Below are 23,667 nucleotides of genomic sequence, written 5' to 3' on the forward strand. Positions count from 1 at the left end.
AGGAATACAAGTGAGGGACTAGTTTATGTGCAGCTTGTGACAAGGTGGCATTTCAGCCTGCTGAGGGAGCTAATGGATACAAGATGAGTAAAGTGCACAACTGGATCTGGCAGTTGATTATTCAAAAACAAGTGATTGGAAAAAAGGAAACAAGACTTGGGGAAATAGTCTTATAACAATGATGAATAATTAGGATCAAGAGAGCAGAGAAAGGATTTTAAAACGGAAGGGCCCAGAAACAAAATAAAAACATAGCATGCAATCTGGTTTTAAAATGCATTAGGAAAAGGAATCACAAAAGAAATGAGAAAAATTACTTTCCTTCATATAAAATTACCTAGTTCCAGGATTTAGCTCCATTTTTCAGTTGGATCATGGTTTATGTACCCCATGGTATTTTATTTTGCTAATCAATAGCAATCCATTAATCTCAGCCTCCCACGTTGGAGACGGTGTCCCAGATATCTGCCACCCATTGTGGGAAGTGGTGCTTCATGGTCACACTCTGGCAAGACTGAGTGTGAATTTTGATTTATTCCTCGAGACCTCTGAACCACAGATATTGTTTCTCTGCTTCATTCTATTTAAATCCCTTTATGATGTGGCTGAAAGAAGGTCATAGTTGGGAGCTTAACAACAAAAGGTATACTTTGTATTGAAAGGACAGGCAGGAAGGTGTGGCTCTGTTGGTAAGAGATGAAATTCATAGGGTCAGAGAATGTCGAGTCTTTGTGGGCAGAGTTAAGAAATTGCAAGGGTTAAAAAAAAAACATGGGAATTATATACAGGCTACCAAATAGTCAAAAAGTGGGGCTGAGATTGCAAAGGGAGCTGGAAAAGGCATGTAATAAGGGTAATGACACAATTGTAATGGGGGACTTCAATATACAATGGGACTGGGAAAATCAGGTTGGTGTCGAATCTCAAGAGATGGAATTTGTTGAATGCCTACGAGATGGCTTTTAAGAGCAGTTTGTGCTTGAGGCTACTCAGGGAAAGGTTATCTTAGATTGGGTACTGTGTAATAACCCAGATCTTATTACAGAGCTTAACTTAAAGGAACAATTAGGAGGTGGTGATCATAATATAACTGAATTCATATTGCAACTTGAGAGGGAGAAGCATAACTCACATTTCTCTGTATCACAATGGAATAAAGGAAATTACAGAGGCATGAGAGAGGAGCTTGTCCAGGAGGATACCAGCACAGATGACGGCAGAGCAGAGATGGCTTAAGTTTCTGGGAACAGTTCACAAAGTGCAGGATAGATATGTCCCACAGAGGAAGAAGTTCCCAAGTGGCAGGGGTAGGCAACCGGGGCTGTCAAAGGAAGTTAAGGACTGCATAAAAGGAATATAGGGTAGTAAAAGTGAGTGGGAAGTTGGATGATTGGGAAGCTTTTAAAGTCCAACAAAAGGCAACTAAAATAGCTATAAGAAGGGAAACTATGAGGCCGGACTAGCCAATAATATAAAGGACACCAAAGGTTTTTCAGTTATAAAAAGAGTAAAAGGGAAGTGAGAGTTAATATTGGACCACTAGAAAATGATGGTGGTGAGGTAGTAATGGGGGAAAACAAATGGCAGATGAACTTAATGAGTACTTTGTATCTGTCTTCACTGTGGAAGACACTAGCAGTGCCAGAGGTCTGAGAGTGTCAGGGAGCAGGAGTGGCTGCTGTTGCTATTAGAAAGGAAAAAGTGCAAGGCAAACTGAAAGTTCATAAGGTGGATAAATCACCTGGACCAGATGGACTACATCCCAGAGGCCTGAGTAGTAGGCCTCCGTTAGTCTTGATAGACCATGGATTTGCACCTTGGAAAGTTTCCAGGGCGCAAGCCTGGGCAAGGTGTTTTTTTTAAATGGAAGACCAGCAGTTGCCCTAGCTGTAAGTCTCCCCTCTCCATGCCACCAATGCCAAGGGAAGGGCATTAGGACCCATACAGCTTGGCACTGGTGTCATTGCATTGCTCGAGGTACACATGCAAACCTCAGCCAAGGCTCGAACTAGCGACCTTCAGATAACTAGACAAATGCCTTAACCACTTGGCCACGCGCCAACACATAGGCCTGAGAGGTTGCTGAAGAGATAATGGATGTATTGGTCATGATCTTTCAAGAATCACTTGATTCTGGCATGGTCCTAGAGGACTGGAAGATTGCAAATATCCCTCCACTCTTTAAGAAGCCAAAAGAAAGGAAATTATAGACCAATTAGCCTAACCTCAGTGGTTGGGAAAGTGCTGGAGTCTATTATTAAGGATGAGGTTTCGAGGTACCTGGAGACTAATGATAAAATAAGTCAAAGTCAGCATGGTTTCTGTAAAGGGAAATCTTGCCTGACAAATCTGCTAGAGTTCTTTGAGGAAGTAACAAGCAGGGTGGACAAAGGAGAGGCAGTGGATGTCATTTACTTGGATTTTCAGAAGGTGTTTGATAAGGTGCCACATGAGGCTGCTTAATAAGATAAAATCCTATGGCGTTACAGGAAAGATACTGGCAAGGATAGTGGAATGGCTGACAGGTAAGAGGCAGCAAGTGGGGATAAAAGGGACCTTCTCTGGTTGGCTGCCGGTGACTAGTGGTGTTCCTCAGGGGTCAGTATTTGGACTGCTGCTTTTCACATTGTTTGTCAGTTATTTAGATAATGGAATTAATGGCTTTTTGGCAAAGTTTGTGGATGATATGAAGATAGGTGGAGGGGTAGGTAGTGCTGAGGAAGCAATAGGATTGTAACAGTACTTAGACAAATTGGATGAATAGGCAAAAAAAGTGGCAGATGGAATGCAGTGTTGGGAAATGTATGATAATACATTTTGGCAAAAAGAACAATAGTTGTGGACTATTATCTAAATGGGGAGGAGGTTCAAACATCAGAGGTGCAGAGGGTCTTAGGAGTCCTCATGTAAGGCTCCCGGAAGGTTAACTTACAGGTTGAGTCTGTGGTAAAGAAGGCAAATGCAATGTTAGCATTTATTTCAAGGTGAATAGAATATAAAAGCAGGAAGATAATGCTAAGCCTTTATAAGACAATAGTCAGGCTGCACTTGGAGTATTGTCAACAGCTTTGGGCCCCATAGCATTTGGGCCCCAAGATGTGTTGTCATTGGAGTGAGTCCAGAGGAGGTTCACGGGGATGATTCCGGGAATGAAGGGATTAACGCATGAGGAGAATTTGGCAGCTTTGGGCCTGTACTCACTGGAATTTAGAATGTGGGGAGACCTCATTGAGGCATACCAAATGTTGAAAGGAATAGACAGAGTGGATATGGAGAGGATGTTTCCTATTGTGGGGGTATCCAGAACTAGAGGGCATGGCCTCAAAATTGAGGGGCGACCCTTTAGAACAGAGGTAAGGAAGAATATTTTTTAGCCAGAGTTTGGTGAATCTGTAGAATGCTCTGCCACAGACTGAGGTGGAGGCCAAGTCCATGGGCATATTTAAGGTGGAAGTTGATAGCTTCCTAATAGGTCAGGGCACCAGAGGATATGACGAGAAGACAGGTGTATGGGGTTGAGTGGGATCGGGAATCAGCCATGATGGAATAACGGAGCAGTCTCGATGGACTGAATGGTCTAATTCTGCTCCTATGTCTTATGGTTTTATTAGTTAATAAGCATTTTATTAAAACTTCTAGGGCCAAGGGTAAACCACATAAATCTATGCCAGTTGTTCTCATAATTTAATTGCTTAAGCCATGGCATTATTTAATTCAATTTTTGTTATAGCTTATTCAAGATTCAATAACTTCAATACTTCAGGAAAACATCCATTATCTCCACCCATCAGCATCTCATGCTTAAATTAACTCAATGTAGAAAGCATACCTGTGGAGCACCACACTGGCTGCAGGCAGCAGCTACTCGCTCAGTGAGAGGCAAGAGGTGGCCTAGATCACTTGTGTCTTTCTTTGAAAAACCCATTTGCAAGCAGGAGCTGGTTTCCCAGGAGTTGATGTGTGCCAAGATCCTCACTCGCTCACACCCATATTTGGAGCAGTAACTATGACCTTTCCGTACATGTTTTGCTTGGAGGATAATATAAAGAATCCTAACAGGAACGAAGAATATTGAAGTGAATCATCATTCTTGGCACAGACTGCATTCTACAAATGTCAGTGAGAAGGTAGCTATGAAATGAACCTTCGGTACATTTGCAATGGGTCAATTCAGGGAAAAATTATTGCAAAGCTGTTGCAATATTAGGTTATTATTTTCCTGACATTCCTGCCAGCCACCCAAATAACACCACTCTCTTTACATTTATAAATGAAAGGTAATAGCTTGTTGTCTTTCCCCAGAGGCTATTAGTTCACCCCCAGCCCATCACTGGGGTTTCATATCGCCATTTAACTTGAATTGTATTAGCTCCTTTGAGAGACTTAATAGGACTTTCTACTTGTCTAGAACATCTTGGGTTCAAGTACTATTACAGAAATTTGACCATAAAAACTTACCTGGCACATCAATGCAAAGCGACGGGGGGCTGAATTGCTAGAGGAGCCTTCTCATGAATGTAATGTTATATAATTATATAAATTATATATAATGTTATATAATGTCATCTTCTCTCCACTAGCACCCTTTCAGAGAAGTGTTTTTTTTTAAAAGAATTGTGTCTTGACCAGTATTTATCACTCAATCGTCATTTCATTAAAGCACTATCTGGACATTATCTCATTGCTTTAGTTAAACACTAGTTTTGTGCAAATTACCTGACAGATATTTTACATCAGAGAGTAACTGTGTTCCAAAGTTAATTATCTCATTGGTCATAAAGTCTATTGGGATGTTTTGAACGTATACGTAGATAAATCTTTTTTTTCTTTCAACTTTCCCTGAGATGCCTCATATTCATGAATTAGATTTTCCATTGATTATTTTTGAAATATTCACACAGAGGGAGGATGGCTCCAAGAATGGAAGGTTTAAAAAAACCAGGAGGAAAGGAAAGGACAATGGCATGACAGTGAGAGGAAACTGACAGCTACGGTGTGATAGGCCATGACAGATGTAAACAAAAATAAGTCAAACAAAGCCAATCGAGCACTGTGAACAACTGTTTTAAAAAAAATCAAAGTTTGATGGTGCTTATTTGAATGCACATTGCACTTGCAACAAGATAGATGAGTTGATAGACACTAGCAACATATGAGTATAATGTAATAGCTATCATAGAAATGTGGTTACAGGCTGACCAGGACTGGGTGTTCAATGTTTCATATTATGTGCTGTTTATATATAATGTAAGCATGTTTTATGAAGATCGGTTGAGCAAGCTAGGGCTTTTCTCTTTGGAGAGGAGTATGAGCGGTGACTTGACAGAGATGTACAAGATGATAAGGGGTATAGATAGAGAGGACAGCCAGTGATATTGTCTCCAGGGCAGAAGTGGATAGTATGAACAGGCATAGCTATAAAACATTTGGAGGATGTCAAAGGTTTTTCTTCCCCTGCAGCGAGTGGTAGGTTCCAGGAGCGGTGTTTGAGGCAAAAAAAAAAATTAGGAGAATTTAAGAGACTCTTGAATAGGCACATGGATGAAAGAAAAATTGAGGGCAATGTGGGAGGGATTGATCTTAGAGTAGGCTAAAGAGTCAGCACAACACAATGGGCTGAATGGCTTGTGCTGTACTGTTCTATGTTTTATGTTACAAAGGAATAGGTCAAGGGAAAAGGAAATGGGGCAGCATTGTTAATAAAGGCAGGTACCACGGTACCATTGAGCGTTGATATAAATGCACTTAACGGGGGTGATGTAAAATCATGATTCAGTTTGGATTGAAACCTGAACATTAGGGAAAGGAAGATGAAGATGGATGTAGTCTATGGTCTCCCAAGTCTGAACATTCAATATGTCAGTTTGTAAAATGGGAAATATCAGGGTTATGTTTGAAGGGAACTGCAATTATCATGGGAGATCTTAATCTACATATTGATAGGATGAACTGGATTGACAAAAGTATCATAGAGGAAGAATGTGTGGAATGCATCAGGGATCAAGACAAAGAGAGGTGCAAGGAAGAAGAAGCATGATGTTGACCAACAAAATAAGAACCAAAGAAAACCTGAAAGCAGGGAAGTTATAAATCAAAGCATTGAACACTATCTTCCTGTTCTGATTGGATATGGGAGTGATGCTGGAAAACTGGAGGTCTACTACTTAGGAGCAGTTACATAAAATTTACCAGATCATGGAATTTACCTGATTTATTTTAATTCCACATTAGCTCTTTTAATGGAATGTACATCTATACTCTAGTCAACTGCAACAAGTACATTCAGACTCGGTGTGAAATTTAAAGCACTTAATGGGGAAGATGTATTACGAGCAGCTGACCCAACATCATCTACTTTGGTTACAATTACCACAAGTATCACATGATATGGACCTACCCAGAATTGATGTCAAAAAAATACAGGCTCTTGCTTGGGTAACTTTGAAGAATGCTTAAGGATGACGCCGCTTTATATCGTTTCACACTGTGTAATCTTCCATTCGCTCGTTGGTTTATATCTGACATAACTTTAAAAATTGTTCCTCTGGGATAACAAAGGCCAACTTGTATCCAGTCCCCCCTGTAATATCAGTAATAGAATATAGTTAGCTCTCCACATTACAAAATAGGTATTTCTTTTCCTTCCTTTTAAACTCTGAAATATGTAGATCTATTTTCTAGTATTTTTTCCTATCCACGATCTGGATCACTAGGGTAGCATGCATTTCACTAGTTTCTTCGAAATAGAGTATGCTTGAAAGTAAATTACATCAAAAGGATTGAGAGGTAAAGATGGGAACAATCCCAATGTAATGTCATCTAATCCTTATTCATATTCCCTGGACCTGACAAACTACAGTAAAATTCACATAATCCAGCACACTTGCCATTTGTATCGCCAGATTAACAAATTTTCTGAGCTGTTTTGTGTTGTTTACATAAATACATCAATGCATTTTAAATTCCATTTAGTTTTACGTTACTCAGCATTATAATAAATTTCCCAGTGAACTATGGAAGTTTAAAGGGAGTATGGGAAATGGAATCATTGTCACATTAAAGAAAGTTGGGTGGAAGTGTATGATTGGGGTCATGGTGAGTTCCGTGCTAACTGCTGCCTGGTGAGGCAATCATGACAAGCATGCAGACAAGATCAAGCATTTCAGACCAAACATCAGAATAAGAAAGAAATGTGATCTAAGTGACTTTGACCATGGAATGATGGTTAGTGCCAGAATGGGTGGTTTGAGGATCTCAAAAACTGCTGATCTCCTGGGATTTTCATACACAACGGTCTCTAGAGTTTACAGAGAATGGTGTAATAAACAAGAAATAACCAGAAAGCTTCAATTCCTTGGGCAAAAACACTTTGTTAATGAGGAAGATCAGAGGAGAATGCCCAACTAGTTCATACTGACAGGAAGGCAACGGTGACTCACATAACCATTACTAACAGAAGAGCGTCCCTGAGCTCATATGTCGAACTTTGAAGTGGATGGGCTACAGTAGCAGAAGACCATGAACCAGTTACAGGAGATACCTAATAAAGCGTCCACTGCAAGATGGAGATGAATTTCTGCAGGCAGTCAGATTTAAGGGGAATGTTTGACAGCCTCTTCTGGTTAACAAAATCAAAGGATTTAGTGAGGTCAATGAGTCATGTACAATACTAATGTTACTGCATGCCTGTTGGTCTCTAACCAGACAGAATCCTTGCCGTTATTCAGGGAGCAGCCATTCAGCCACTGGAAGAGGGTGCCTGAAGAAGACCTTCCCTAGAGAACTTTTGGGATCGGCTCTTTTCTAAAAAAGAATTTTGATTACAGTTATTCTGAGGTTCTCTGATATCCTATGATTTCCCAATGTGGATGCTGCGGATTGATAATAAAGTGGTAATTACAGAACCGTAGCAAGAAAATTATTTCTTCCGAAGGCCTTATTTTTTTAGTTGGCATGTAACCCCTTTGACTTTCTGTCAGTTAGAAGTGATAGTAAGGCAGGACATGAGGCTTCAAAGGGTTGGAGTCATGCTGAGATCTTTAATTACTCTTCCAGCAGGTGTTTACCCTGTCTGCCCTTCACCATTCTTGCTTCAACAGGGCAAAAGAACTTTCATGATATGGCTGTCATCAAGCGGCCCTTGCACTTTACACCTCTTCTTTAGGTCTGCTGGTCCTCAGTCTTCATCCATTTATAGAGGTGCTGGGATGTGTTAGGATTATTAAGGTCAGAGTTGAAGTTCCTCTTGTATAATCAAATTATTTTGTACTAATGACCATGGTGCAACGGTTCCAGGTTAGTGCGAGCTGATATGAAGCACTACTAATTCCATGAAGTAAATTGTTGAGATCCCAAATTAGCTTTTGTTTTCTTGTAGGTGAAGTCCTCTCTGTGATGTTGGAGATCCACTTCCAGGAAAATGTACCCAACACATAGGCTATCTCCGATTTGTCATGGCCACAATGGTGATGCCAAAGCATCCTAATTCTTCAGCTAGGAGAGGAGTGCAATAAATCAGACCTATCACCATTTGCACATTTTTAAAAAACATGGGTTAGTAACCATTGCACACCAGCTACTGCATGTAATATTATGGATTGAGGCTTTGATTCTATCGCATAGGGGAGCAAGACCTCTGAAGAAGACTCTGTGGCATTGATGTCCATACATGAAGGTGCTGCTTACAAAAGCCCACCTTATCTCTCACACTGTGTGAAAGCTGTGAAATTTGCAGAGGGTTGCGTAACCCTATCCATTTCCATGAGCAATTCAGTATAGCACTGCAGCAGCAAGGTGCACCATAGTTGCCAATAGACGGAGGCCAGCAAAAGTGGTGGAAATTAAGACTTTCACAGAGATACACAGGTAAGTTCCACCATTAATGCTGATGTTGGGGTGTAGGGCTATATGAATCATTGTGGATTCTGAACAACAAATTCTGTTTTAATAAGGAAGTACACTGCATATCATTTTAGCAAGTGGGACAAAATAGAACAGCAGAAAGTGTTGTACTGGGTGGGCTGACCACAAAACTGCACATGGTATGCTGTTGACTCCAACATGAAAAATTGATGCCCTTCTACTTAAGATCTGTTACTCTTATTAGCTACTTCCAAAATTATACTTATATTCTTAAGCTACAATGTTGGAATTTGACCTTATGTCATTTTCATTAAAAGTACAGGCTTCTAGCATTCACCCTCTGTAGAAAGAGACAATGTTCTGCATTAGCTTTGAGAATACTTCACTTGTTACCCATCTGACCTCTCCAAGACCTAGCCTGAGTACCTAAATGACATACTCTGCAAGTTCCCTTCTAACATTTTTATTTTCAGGATATAGCCCTAGAGAAACACCCATGTCCTTCTACTGAAGTTGCTCCCACTGTGCTGTCAGGAAGAGAAACCTAGAGTTTAGACTGAGCTTTAGATTATATACTTCCAAGCTGGAGGACTTGGATGTTAGAAATACTAATATCCTAGGTCTGGGATGATTGACCTGCAATAACCATTACCATCTTCAATCACTGATGCTCCTGATGTCAATAGTCATGACTCTCACTTTGTCTCTTGAATTCAGCTCTTTTATTTTATGTTTGGATCAAAGCTGCAACGAGTACTATCTTGGTTGCTGACAAACAGGTTATTGTGAGTAAGTACTACTTGACAGCATCTCATCTATATCTTGCATCACTTTTCTATTATTAAGAATAGATAGAATAGATCTGCTTTGCTTTTTTACAATTATAGCATATTTTAGCAATTTTCCACAGTCATCTAGATGCTACTATTGCAACTATACAAGGATAATATAGTCCGAGGGGCAATTAGTTCTGGAATCGAGGACTTAAATACCACAAGACAGAATCTTGCCTGCTTCCATTGTCTTTGCTGTATCTTGTATGTTTCAACAAGGTGCCCTCATTCTTCTAAACTCCAGCAGATACAGACCAAGCTTGTCCAACCTTTACAGATAAGGTAACCTACCTGTTCCAATTATTAGCCTGGTAACTTCTGTTTTTGGACAAAAGCAATATGTAACTGCTTGGAGGATTGAAAGATAGGCAGAACAAGGCATAGCATAAAAAAGTGGGAGTGGGCCATTCAACCCTGTACGCCTGCTTTGCCATTCATTAAGATTATAATTCACCTCAGTAGTATTTCAGCACTACAGTTGTATCCCTTGATATCCAGAAAGCTATCAATTTCTATTCTGAATGAACACAATGACCAACCCTCCTCCAGGGAAACATCCTTCCTGACTTAGCACACTGAACCCCAGAAGTTGTTTATGTTTTTAATGAAATTTCTTCTTATTCTATTCAAGTATCCACGAGATAGCAATCAATTCTCAAGAACACAAGCAAAGTCAACTCAATATAGCGAATCCACCATCCCAGTAATTGGGTTTGTTGCACTCCCTCTATCATGAGTGCATCTTTTCTTGGATAGGAAGCTCTAAACTTCACACAGTACTCCAGTGGCATTTTTACCAAGGCTCTATATTATTACAATTAGTAGCCACATTGTAGATAAAGCACCTTAATCAAGAAATAAATAGAGCAGGAAAAAAAGAATACACAATAATAATAAGAGTTCAGTTTTTCTTTCTCTGTTGGTACTGCCTAACCTGCTGGGCATGTCCCATGATCCTGTTAAAAGTAATTAATAACAAAGAAGCATAACTATAGTCTAACTGCCCCAGAAACCTATTAAAACTGGTCTCACCAATATCCCCTTTGTTCTTTCCCTTCCAACTGCCAATTTCTCTGCAAATTAGATTTGCCCTTTTTATTTCTCATTTACAGTCCTAATGAAGAGTCTATGATCTGAAAAGTTAACCCATTTTTTTTCCTTCCCCAGATGCTGTCTGGTCTGCTGATTGTTTCTAGCTTTTTCTGATTTTATTTCAGATTGCCAGCATTGGTAGTTTCATTTGTTAAAATTATTTTCTCTACAACCCAGTTCAACTTGACCCAGCATTTTCTGTTATTTCAAACTTACAGCATTGGCAGCATTTTGATTTTTTTTTAAAAAGAGCCTTTTCCATTGATTTACTACAATTTATAATTACTCTTGTCAGCCACTGATGAATCACTTTTCTTTTTTGGGTTTTATGTTTTTAAAGGAATACTTGAGTTTGCAACTTCTGCATTTCTTCTTTCAGTGCTAACTGTAGCCCACCTGCAGTCATACTTTGAGTATATTCTCCCAATCAGTCATGGCAAATTCACCTCTCATACTTCTGTCACTTAAATTTAAGATGCATCTACATACTGAATTTGAAAATGATGTAGTTCAATGTCAAATTCCATCATATTAATGCATTCTTCTCCAAAGAATTTATATGCTCAAAATATCTACAGTGGCATCTCTTCCCAGTTTGAGCGGGAGAATACAACTTAGGATAAGTTGATAAACAACTTAGGATAAACAACTTCTAAGGAAGGGGAGTCCAGTCAGCTAAAGACATGAACGCCAACAGGAGTGATGATGAAGGGTGGATGTACAGTGTATCCAATGCTTTCTGTATTAGTTCAGGTATCTACTTTCCATGAAGAGCACAGATCAAATTTTTGTTTGGTTTGAGAGTGCAACACAATCAAAAACAGTTCCGTTCACATCAGAATAGGGATGAGTATGGTGTTCAGCACAGGCTGGACAGAGCTCAGTGAAAAACAAGAAATAGAGCAGGGCATGTAATTAAAAGTCAACAAACTGAAACATTAACTCCATTTCTCTCTCCAGATACTGCCTGACCTGCTGAGCATTCCCAACATTGTGTTTGTAAGTTACCTGTTAAAGTTAATTGGGTAGAGGACAATCTGCTCAGGTGTACTACCATTCCACAATAATGTGTAGGCTTGTTCAAGCATGACGACCGGCTGGTACTGCTGATAGGGTGCCCTACGATTCACACCCTGAAGCTTCAGTGGGTGGTTTGGATACAAATCCTTCATAATCAAGAGAGATGGATTCTCTGGATGCCAGGCTTGAACATAAAGCTATGTAAAATAATGGGAAATAGGCATTACATTTTTGGAAACAACTGATAATGTTTAAAACAGATCTTGTCCTTTCCTGGGTGTACTGATAGGATTCTAGTGACATTTGGAGTAACACAGCCCTTGTGGTGTTTCCACAACAAGGTTAGAAACAGGAGATCCAGGATATTGACCCACTTACTTATTGTAAACCTCAAGCTGAAATTATCTGTCCATGACAATATATTGAACTATTTCATAGTAATGACTTACTACAAGTATCATATTCCCTTCTATATTTGTTAAATAGTGAGAAATCATGGAGTGCTAATGCTCAAGGGGAACTGAACATCCTTCTACACAAATTCTGGGAAACCATCATGCAAATTGTGTTTACAGTAAAAGGGTTTGATTACAAGAGTAATACATCTAATTGTATTTATACATGACATTGGTGAGAGCACACCTGGAATATTCTACATGGCTTTGGTATCCCTACCTAGAAAAGTATGTGCTTGCCTTACGGGCAATGCAGAGAAGATGCATGGGACTGTTTACAGGCAGTGAATTTGCTGCACAAGGAGAGATCGAGTAAACTGGGAGAGAGTACTTGAGTTTAGAAGAATGAAATGAGATTTCATCAAAACTTACAATATTTTAATGGGCTAAATGGCTGGATGCAGAGAGGATCTTTTCAACGGTGAAGTCCAGAACCAGGGAGCTACAGTTTCAGAACAGGTAGACATGAACTGTTGAAATTCTCCACCCTAGTGACTCACTTTCTTTCAGAACAGTGATTGATTGATCTCTGGATATTAAGAAATCAAGAGAAATGAAGGTAGAGCTGGAAAATGACACTCAGGTAGAAGAAGATCAGTCATGAACTCGACAAACATTAAGAGTATGTTCAAGGGGATAGACAGTTTACTCCTGGTCCTAGCTCTTAAGCTTTAATTGTTGCCAATCCCTACATGTTAGATTTTTTTTATTGATGCAGAAAGATATCCAGTTCTGTCTTTATACAAACATGTTCTCAGTCTACGATCATTTAAAACCTATTCTACCAAATAGATCACCTCATATTTTCCCATATTATACTCCACTTACTACTTAACCAATATCCTGTTACAACATGTTTGTATCTATCTGAATTTACTTTCCAATAATCGGAAAACTAGGAGAAGGACTTCTCATCTAATCATTCAAATAGACCCATCAGTCAAAATGCAATAATAGAATTTAGATGTCTCACTAAGTACAGTGAACAAACGAAAATCACCTACATATTTATTCTTATACAACCCATCTGTGTTACCACGGATGGAAATAATTATAGGAAACAATATACCTAGTTCTATCCAGGGTAACACAGATGAAGTGTATAAAACAGAACTAACTATGGTGAACTAGGAAAAGATAGCCTGGGCAAATGACTGTCTTGATATTCAGCCACAACATAAAATTATTGCACCCACAAAACATAGACTGGGATTGAGAAATGGTACAGACAGGATGTACAGAAAAGGAGCCTGGAGGAGCTTAGAGCACTGAAGGCTAAAAGGTGGGAGGGAGGGACTGATGGGTGTGTTGGTAAATTAGTGATCATGTTTGGTGGAAACATTTGAAGTGCATGGGGAAGAGGACACTCAGGAGTTTGTGGCCACATATTGTAGCTAGAAGGCAGAAGAATTTAGGCATATACATTTAATCATATTGAGTTCTCCCAGTTTGGAAGTGTAGGCTTTAAATTGTCCTAATTGTCCTGGCAGCATTCAGTGACAAGCACCATAGAGGCAATATGGTACAAGCTTCCCAACGATACTCCAAATGCTACATTGCAGTTGGTGGTTCTGTTGAGTCAGAATTGTAAGGGTGACTGACACCACGTCCCAGGTCAAATTTTAAGTGACTCAAAAAGACCTGGAAATGACTGCTACTGGTTTTTACTTCAAAAAAGAAATGAAATGCCTCTAGGTGCATAATACTTGAATAATACTACTTTGCAAATGGATTTCTAAGCACATATCTTCTATCCATGCAAAAGCATAGACTCAGTCACATGAGCCTTAATTTTGTTACCATAATCTCTTGTAAAAGCACCACATTACAATTATTTAATAGTGCAATTGTATCACATTGACTTTGCCTAAATTTAAAAACCAGTGCACGGCTTGCAATTTGGGCACCTTAGCTGCCGTATTGGTTCACATCAGATGTTGTTCCATCAGTGTGAACACTTCTAGAGGCTGCATTCTGGGCTTAAAACACCCAAATCATTCCTTGAATGTGATAACTGTAAAACAAAACTTCTGAATGGTGAAACACAATACACACTAGAGTTGCATGTTTAACCTGACTGAAATTCACCTGGGCATACTTGCCAGTGCAAATGACACCATTCCACCTTGGTACACTAAGGCAGCTTGGATGGCGGACCAAGTAGTTGTCAGCCCTTGCTACAAATGTATCGGGAAATCCAGTCACTGAACCATCCAAATCATGGAAAATAGAAGTCCTGTCGCCATCGAGGCTGTTGGTTCCAAACCACTGTCCTGGTTTGCCAAAAAATACTTCAAGATTAACCTGATGGGGAACAATGAAAGAAATTAGAAGAGGTACACAAGAAGAAACTGTTCTCAGTCATGCTTTCTATACAGTAAAGCAAAACTGAGGACCTGATAAATAGAGAGAAATTATTCTGCACATAGAACGAGTGCTGAAACAGTACCTTGTAGATGACCTCTGCTAGTTTCATTCAACAGAATGGAAACAGATGTTCTCACACATTGCACTCAATGTATTGTGTATAACAACACTGAGAAATCATTGGAAATTTCAACCATATCCTCCTGCTGTAGCTTGGAGACCTTTAGAAGTAAAGCTACTTCGGGTAAATTTGTGCTCAAGTGGTGAGCAAGAGTTCAAAAGTATATATACACACACAGGCATTCGCAGTAATTACAAAAAGCACAATAGAATCAATGAAAATAAAACAAACACAAGATGGACAAACAACCAATATGCAAAAGACAAACTGCAAAATACAAAAAGCAAATAACTCCCTGACTTCTCATCTTTTTTCTCTTTTTGCTGAAGAATCTTGGCCCAAAACATCAACTGTACTCTTTTCCGTAGATGCTGCCTGGCCTGCTAAGTTCCTCCAGCATTTTGTGTGTGTTACTTGGATTTCCAGCATCTGCAGATTTTCTCTTATTTGTTCCTGAACCTGGTGGTGTGGGTCCTGAGGCTCCTGTACCATCCTTCTGATGGCAGCAGTGAGAAGAGAGTATCACCTGGATGATAGGAATCCTTGATGACAGATGCTGTTTCCCTGCAACAGCACTCCTTGCAGATGTGCCCAGTGGTGGGAAGAGTTTTACTGGTGGTGAAATAGGCTCTATCCACTACTTTTTGCAGGCTTTTCCATACAAGAGCATTGGCGTTTCCATGTCAGGCCATTACGCAACAAGTCAGTATACTCTCCACTGTGCATCTATAGATGTCTGTCGAAGTTGTAGATAAACATGCCAAATCTTTGCAAACTTCTAAAATATTGAGTGTGCACTTTAAGGCTCCTGTATCTCGTCATTGATGGTAGTGGTGAGAAGAGAGCATGTACTGGATAGTGAGGGCCTTTAATAATGGATGCCACTTTCTTGAGATGCCACATTTTGAAGATGTCCTTGATTGTTGGGTGGCTCATGTCCACGATGGAGCTGGCTGAGCCTTCAACCCTCTGCAGCCTCTTTTGATTGTGTGCATTGTAGCTTCCATGCTAGGTGGTGATGCAACCAGTTATAATGGAACATCAGTAGAAATGTGCTAGAGTCTTTGATGGCAAACCAAATCTTTTCAAATCCCTAATGAAGTATAACCAGTGGAGTGCCTTCTTCATGGTTGCATAAATATGTTGGGCCCAGGATAGATCCTTTGAGATATTAACATCCAATAAAGCTGCTTACTCTTTTCACTGCTGACCTCTCGATAAGGACTGGAGTATTCTCCGTATTTTACCTTTCTTAAGTCTACAATCAATTCCCCAGTCTTTCTGATGCTGAGTGCAAGGTTATTGTTGAGTCACCACTCCACCAGCTCATCTATCTCACTCCTATACACTTCCTCAATGCTATCTGAGATGCTGATTATTACTGAGGGGATGATAGTGCATCTGGAGCAAGTTACCCCTTTTCAAGAAAGGAGATTAAATTGCAGACAAGTCCTACCAAGGCTTTATACCACCCTTTCTCAACCTTTTTGTCCTAGAGAAACACTTGAAATAATTTTTCAGGTATCAGGGAAGCCCTGCATACAAATTATTATAGCTAGAGCTCATGGTACATTAGCTTGATCAGTAAGTTAAAGATGTAATAATACAAAAGTAATTGTCAACGCTCTTTTCAGTAGAGAATGAATTTTTAGCCAACCTTTCTTGGGGGGGAAAAGCAAATAGCTTACCTTCCTTGAAATTACTCTTTCTTTTTCTTTCATAAATTTTAAAAACTCATAAGGCAAGCATAATAAATTTCTCAATTCTGGGTAGAACTTGAGAAAAGAACACAGGGATTTTACCTTCAAATGAAACGAGTCACTTCTATCCTTGCTCTTGATGCTTGTTAAACAAGATAAAGCTTGCTCACACATGTAGGACATTGAAAATGGCAGCACAATGTTCATTGCTTTCCTATGAATAACAGGATACTCTTACACAGAAATCCAGCATTTGTCCAGGGGCAGGTCAGTACGTCTCACCTTGAGTGCATGATCAGAGTGCAGCTCACAAAGTTCTTCCTCTTCTTTCAAAGTCAAGTTCTCAGACTGAGCAGAAGACTCAGAGGAAGGGTCTCTCATCCATACACTTGTGTTGAAGGGGAGGAAAAATACTGTTCAATTTTCAAATAGTGTTCAGGTGGTTTTCAATAAAAATTCAAGACTTTCTGATATCCTTCCTCACTCTCAAGCCCAAGCAGCAGTGGAAACATTTCAAGATTTCTTTTTGCAGCATGAGTTTTCTAAAACTTCAGTCTCCTTTTAAAGATCCAGTTTCCATTTTCTCCAGGGCTTTGCACAGACTTGTTCAACTGGTTCACATGATGAAAAGTGTCTGTTAAGTAGGCTAGTTTCTGCAGCCATTCTTCATCTTCAAAGCTCTCAGCAAAGCTTGGCCTACCATTTTCTTGAAAGTACTCTTGAAATTCACCATTCAGCTCAAACACCCCGTTGAGGACTCTTCCTCTGCTCAGCCATCAGATTTCTGTATGCAGCAGGAGATTGATGTGCTTTTTGTATAGGTTTTCCGTTTTGGTCTTAAAGCTACTAAATAACTTGCCTCCTGAATATTTTTTTTTACTGACTGTGACTTTATTTTGAAAAGCCTTAACCTGCTTGTTTTGAGATTCCAATAGTCGTTTAAAATAATCAGCACTTTTCATGCGTCATACGGCTGTGATTTGTAGTTCAGGGTCCTTTCAATTTTACTGGAGCCATTGCTACATTTGTAAGTTGTTTGCCACAGACGAGGCATAATGGAACAGGCCAACCTGGATCACCAGTCCATGTAAAATCCATTGATAAGTAGTTCTCATTGTAAAGATAGATTATTAGCTAATTACTTTGGCCCCTCCCACTGCTTTTGTCTCCAGGGCCCAGGAGAGGCTGGTGGACTTCTTCTGGGGCAACAGGAGGCATTGGGTCACTCTGCAGTCCTGAGTCTTCCATTCACGGAGAATGGCCAATCATTGGTGTTTATGCGCATCCAGCTGGCAGCTCTTCTCCTCAGGACCCTGCAGAGATACCTGCACAGTGACTATTCTCTGAGATGGCATGTGCTGGCAACATACATTTTCCACCAGGACACTGCCTGCAGGACATGCAGCTTTCAGCCGACAGCATCAATTGTGCTGCTTTGAGGGAACTGCCTTTTTTAGTGTCCGTTGTTGCACTAGTGCAGTGAAGTGACTCAGAAGATTGTAATTCTTCATCATTAACCTTGACCTAGGCCCAGAATCCTTGTCTTTCATCTCATACCTCCTCTTCAAAAATCGCCACACTGGACCGTCTTTAGAATGAAAAGTTCCCTCCAATTTTCTGTTACACTGGTAGTTTCTGCTCCCATAAGCCAGTCAGCGGCATGCAAGGGGAAGTTGGGGGAGGTAATTCAGGACATCACAGCCCAAGTTGGGCGAATCCATTCAATGCTCGGAAAATGCGCTTCAGACTCCTCAACAGCCTACCATCCCCGTGTGTGTAATACAGCGCTTGCCAATTATCAACCTACTGTCCTCCCCTCCATGGAATACAGCACTCATCATCAGCCTACGTTCCTCCCCTCTGTGCAACAGAGTGCTCACCAATTATCAATGGCCTCCCCTACCTCATGTCAAAACTGAGAATGGACTCAACCAAATTTAACACATTGTGCACTGCCATACTGGACTGAGAGACCTCTAATGAGATTGTCAACAGGGGGGGCTCGTTCACTGTCCACCACTTAGAGCGCTAGCGTCGTGCATCGGGCGAAGTTCAAAAAATTATGTTTATTTTTTAAATCATGATCTCTTGCAGAACCCCTAGCAACCTCTCATGGAATCCCAGTTGAGAAACCCTGCTTTGTACAATTGTAGCAAGATATTTGATCACTTGTACACAAATATTCTCACAATAATATTCACTTTTGATCTAAAATGTCACTATTTTGACTCCACTACCAAGGAATAACTTTCTTGATGCTTGAGAATATACAGTAAAATGATTAAAACTTACACTACTCTCCAACTTGACTTGAGATACATTATTTTGGGGACTGATTTGCCAGGGGTTCCTCATAAAGAATCCAAGTGCACTACAGTACCTGTCATGGACAGATAAGTATTTCTTAAATGTGCACTGTGTCAGCCGGACCGGACCATCATAGATCTGGAATCCACGGATGGGAAATGTTCTGGAAAGCATAAAAACCTCAAATTCAATATCTCCTGCAGTTTCTGAATTATGAAGTGAAACCCTTTCTGGAATATAGATGGAACATGCTTTAAACTGTCATTATTTATTTCCTACCCGTTTCTTGGCAGTGTTCTGTACTCTCCATGTGCACCCTTTCCCCAGTATCTGTTTTGCCCGCCATTGTAACCCACATTAACGCTTTCACCAACAAAGACTGATCTTGTCACTTCTAGGCTTGATCCTTCATCAGTTGGAAACGTTCCATCACTATGAAAACAAAACCAGAATGATCATCAAAAATATTTCCTCTTATCAGTTTTCAAAAATAATGTGTGCCTCCATTATTGTTAATTGATCCTTAAAGATTTAATCCATTCCACTCAGTATCTACAAAATCAACAAAATAGGGTTAGAGACCATAGCTCCTTCCATCACCTTCAATTTACACTCAAAACCAACAAATATCCTGAGGCTTTAAAGTTCTTTCATTCTGAACATTGTTATGCTTCCTGGGAAATTAAACACCTTGAACTGTGGAACAGGAAAACAAAAACTACTATGGTTTATGCTCTGTATCCATTAAAATTCTGTCACCACAAAAAAAAACCTTTAGCAAAATTATACTTCATGGCCATTTTATTAGGTACACCCAATTGTCAATGCAAATATCTAATCAGCCAATCATGTGGCAGCAACTTGATGCATAAAGGCATGCAGGAATGGTCAAGCGGTTCAATTGTTGGTTAGACCAAAACATCTGAATGGGGAAGAAATGTGAACTAAGTGACTTTATGGAATGATTGTTGGTGCCAGATGGCTGGTTTATAATCTCAGAAACGGCTGATCTCCTGGATTTTCATACACAACAGTCTCTAGAGTTTACACAGAACGGTGTGAAAAACAAAAATATCCAGTGAGTGGTAGTTCAGTTGGCAAAAATTGCTTGTTAATGAGAGAGGTCAGAGGAGAACGGCCAGACTGCTTCAAGCTGACAGGAAGGTGACAGTAACTCAAATACCATGCATTGCAACAGTATTGCACAGAAGAGCAACTTTGAATGCATAACACATCGAACCTTGAAGTGGATGATCTACAGCAGCAGAAAGCCATGAACACACACTCAGTCACTATTTTACGAGGTACCTCCTGTATTACCTCCTAATAATTCAGCTTGGCATTCATTGGGATTTGGAGTCTGGTTTCTTAACTACTGGTACTAATCTTCCATCATAAGTCAATAGTCACGAAATAGCAAAATGTGACTTTCAAACTGTTAGAATTAATTTCAATAGTGTTCAAATTATCTTATTTCCAATTTAGTACACAACAAAAGAATAAAAGCAAACACCCAAAATGCTTCTGACTAACAAGCCTTTATCCATCCACTCCTCTTGAAGTGCCGCCCACCAAGTAATGACATTACATGGTATTCTGCATTCTAGACAAAGCCAACTCCACTAACACTCCGAGTTATTTAATGTTTTCATTTGTTCTATATTTTATGCCCTTCCAGGATCTCCATTGGGATTAAGGTTTCTTCATGTTCCTATTCTGTCTACCATTATAACAAATGTAAAGTACTATGTACAATTCTTGCCAGATTTGAATAAATTTTAGCAAATGCATAAAATATGTAAACTTTCTAACTTTACACTGCAATTGCCAGCATTTTCAATTGGAAATTACTAATCACATTTGCAATGACTTTTCAGAGCAACTAAAATACTTTTCATCACTGTGAGCAAGTGCGTATTTTTTATTGTAAAAAGGGATGAATTTTAAGATTTCATAATGGGACTTAATGATCCTTAAGAATTCTATTTACTTAATCCCTGGCCTTTAAACCAAGACTATCTAAAAGCATCTGTGGATAAAGAACTATTTAACATTCCAGGTCAATAACCTTTCATCAGAACTGTATTTTGACTCTGTCAGCATGGGAAATTGATAAGCAATGTTTCTGCAAGTTAAGGTTTTGATTTTAAACTAAAATAGCTTGGTCTTGTATGCTAATCATTGAGGAAGACATTCTTAAACATTGGAAAATCAAAATTACCTTGCTAGAGTCAGACCTATCCCATTGTCAGCGAACCTATAAAAGCAAAAAAGAATTTCAAGCATTTGACATTTTAATCACAAAATCACAGCATCAATTCCTTTGTGAAATACGTATGTACATAATGATCAGCATCTTTGTACAGCCATAGCAATGAGTTTTACATTATACCTTTAGTGTCATACTTGCAGTAATCAACAGTGGAGCCTCTACCTCAGAGGCTGATATCCACTGGCTCTAGTAATTCATTCAGTATTTCTATATATCATCATAAAAGGTGGGCAAGGAACTCAACAGGTCAGGCAGCATCTATGGAGGGAAATGGACAGCTGACATTTCGAAGATCTGACAGATTACCTTTATTTGTCACATGTACATTGAACCATACAGTGAAATGCGTTGTTTGCATCAACGAATAACATCGTCCAAAGAATGGGCGGGGGGTGTGGGGGGGAGCCTTCAAGTGTCACCATGCTTCCAATGCTAGCATAGCATGCCTGCAACTCACCTGTCCCTAACCCTAACCACGCAGTGACAGGGAGTATGTATAAACACCTTACAGGCAGTGATAGGTATTGAACCCTTATCAGTGATCGCTGGTGCTGTAAAGCATTGTACCATCTGCTATGCTGCTGTGCTGCCCCATTTTTGGGTCAAGATTCTTCACTTGAACTGGGCTTGAGTTTCTCCAGCACTCTGTGGTGTCTCAGATTCCAGCATCTGCAGACTCCTGTGTCTTCCAGTCTTCCGTAGATCAAAGATGTTTCCTATTAGAAAAACATCTTCCAGCATTTGACAACACTCACCCAGAGTTGCGGAATATAATGTCTCCCCCTCTAGCCCATGCTCCGTGGTCATTGTTTTTAAAGGCTATAAGACCATCAATAACAGCAGGAACACGTGGCTGTCTTGGGTCAGCATTCTGATGTGGGCGAAACCTACGTCAAAGATGCAAAACATAAGTGTTAGTTCTGGCATGGTCCTGTGAGGAATTTGAGTCTTGGAAACAGAAGGTAAACACTCAGGCCCAAGGAATTAATTGACATCAGAAGTCAGGACTCAGCAGGAACAGAAGGCTAAATACCATAGTTTTCATTACTAATGAATTTTTAATTCTTCATTATCATTTGAGCATAAGAAAATACTTAGAGCCACAAATAAAGTATCTAAGAATAAATATTTTCATGTTACAATATTTCAAATTCATTAAGCAAACATTTAAAATCAGTGCATTTTATCCCAAACCCACACTCGCAGCAGAGTATACATTTCAAGAAATTTGGAGGTTGTAAATATTAAACGGGATATTTGAATGGGACATAATCTCTCTTTGCTGCATACAGAACTATTATAAAAGTATCCATTGGAAACAGAAGCCAGAATTGTGAGAAATTATACAATATCTTACACAATTGTAGTTGGGAAAATGCTTGAAGCTATCATTGAAGAAAAATAGCAAGTCATCTGGAAAGAAATGGATCCCTCAGGCAGATGCAGCATTTTGGGTTGAGACCTCCATGGTAAATATAGATGAAAAGTTTTCATTTAAGACACTGTCCATGTCACATTGCTCCACACATAGACAACCACTCTGATCCTGAAGGGGAACTATTCTTTTCCTAGTTACCAGTTTGCTCTTCCAACTTGTTACATCTTTAAGCCTTGCAGAGCTCTGACACAAGTTGGAATCTCAAATGACCTTCAAACTTCTTGTAAACCTGTCAATTTGTAAATTCCATTATCAATCACAAAGCTTTGAATTTGATAAATGGGGGGAACCAAATCAAGCAAGGGTCATTCTGAATATTTGGTGCTGACTGTGTGAATTTACACACTCTGATCATAACCATCTGACCAAGATATTTTTCCAGGAAGCTCTTGTTTCCTCCTACATCCTAAAGACACGCTGATCATTAATCAACTACTGTGAGTTACGCTAAGTCTAGTGTTGATGGGTATCAGAGGGAAGAAAGGTAATAGAAAAGTAAGTTTAGCATGTAGGATTAAGTACTGTTCTAAGAACTAGGAAAGACGTAATATGCCAAAAGGCCTCTATCCATCCTTTAAAACTATGAAAAATATGCAGTCTTTATCTGAAACATTGACTGCATCTTTGCTTCCATAGATGCTACCTGACCCATAGAGTTCTGCCAGCACCTTGTTATAACAAAATATTAATTCTGCTATACCTGGCAAAGTCTATGGCAAGAATTTCCCGGGGATCTTTGTCATTGCACTTGGTAGTCTTCACACCATTGTCAATAAAGAGACCAGCCTGGGGAAACAAAGAGTAGAAATCAACCAGTGGGTATATTGCAGTTTGGCACTCATTGATAAAACACATATTAGCAATACCTGGAATAATTAAGAATGGGTATTTCAAGAACGATACTACATGGCAGACATCAGTTGGGGTTGACTGGTTCACACGAAATAGACCATAATACCATAAGACATAGGAGCAGAATTAGGCCTTTCAGCCCATTGAGTCTGCTCCGTCATTCTATCATGGCTGATCATGGACCCCACTCAACGTCATACACTGCCTCCTCGCCATATGAATTGATGCCCTGACTGATTAGGAAACAATCAATTTCCACTTTAAATATACCCATGGACTTGGCTTCCATCACAGTCTGTGGCAGAGCATTCCACAGATTCACTATTCCCTGGATAAAAAAATTTCCTC

At 39.6% G+C, this 23,667-nt stretch overlaps 2 protein-coding genes across 3 annotated transcripts in view; both read right to left on the reverse strand.

Moving 5' to 3' along the window:
- cemip (cell migration inducing hyaluronidase 1) overlaps positions 1-23,667 on the reverse strand; it is a 194,355-nt gene that overhangs the window by 128,551 nt on the left and 42,137 nt on the right. The gene's annotated exons all lie outside the window — the stretch shown is intronic.
- LOC132382414 (cell surface hyaluronidase-like) overlaps positions 1-23,667 on the reverse strand; it is a 115,490-nt gene that overhangs the window by 16,712 nt on the left and 75,111 nt on the right. For both annotated transcript variants that reach the window (XM_059952577.1, XM_059952578.1), the window contains 9 exons: positions 23,168-23,253; positions 21,785-21,916; positions 20,979-21,014; positions 19,037-19,189; positions 18,743-18,920; positions 14,351-14,566; positions 11,796-12,004; positions 6,398-6,580; positions 3,830-4,052 (listed from right to left, as the gene is read on the reverse strand). In XM_059952577.1, the coding sequence (XP_059808560.1) occupies positions 3,830-4,052; positions 6,398-6,580; positions 11,796-12,004; positions 14,351-14,566; positions 18,743-18,920; positions 19,037-19,189; positions 20,979-21,014; positions 21,785-21,916; positions 23,168-23,253 (1,416 nt within the window). The remainder of the gene's footprint in view (positions 1-3,829; positions 4,053-6,397; positions 6,581-11,795; positions 12,005-14,350; positions 14,567-18,742; positions 18,921-19,036; positions 19,190-20,978; positions 21,015-21,784; positions 21,917-23,167; positions 23,254-23,667) is intronic.

Source organism: Hypanus sabinus, chromosome 28 (genome assembly GCF_030144855.1).
Source record: "Hypanus sabinus isolate sHypSab1 chromosome 28, sHypSab1.hap1, whole genome shotgun sequence".
Taxonomy (NCBI): Eukaryota; Metazoa; Chordata; class Chondrichthyes; order Myliobatiformes; family Dasyatidae; genus Hypanus; species Hypanus sabinus.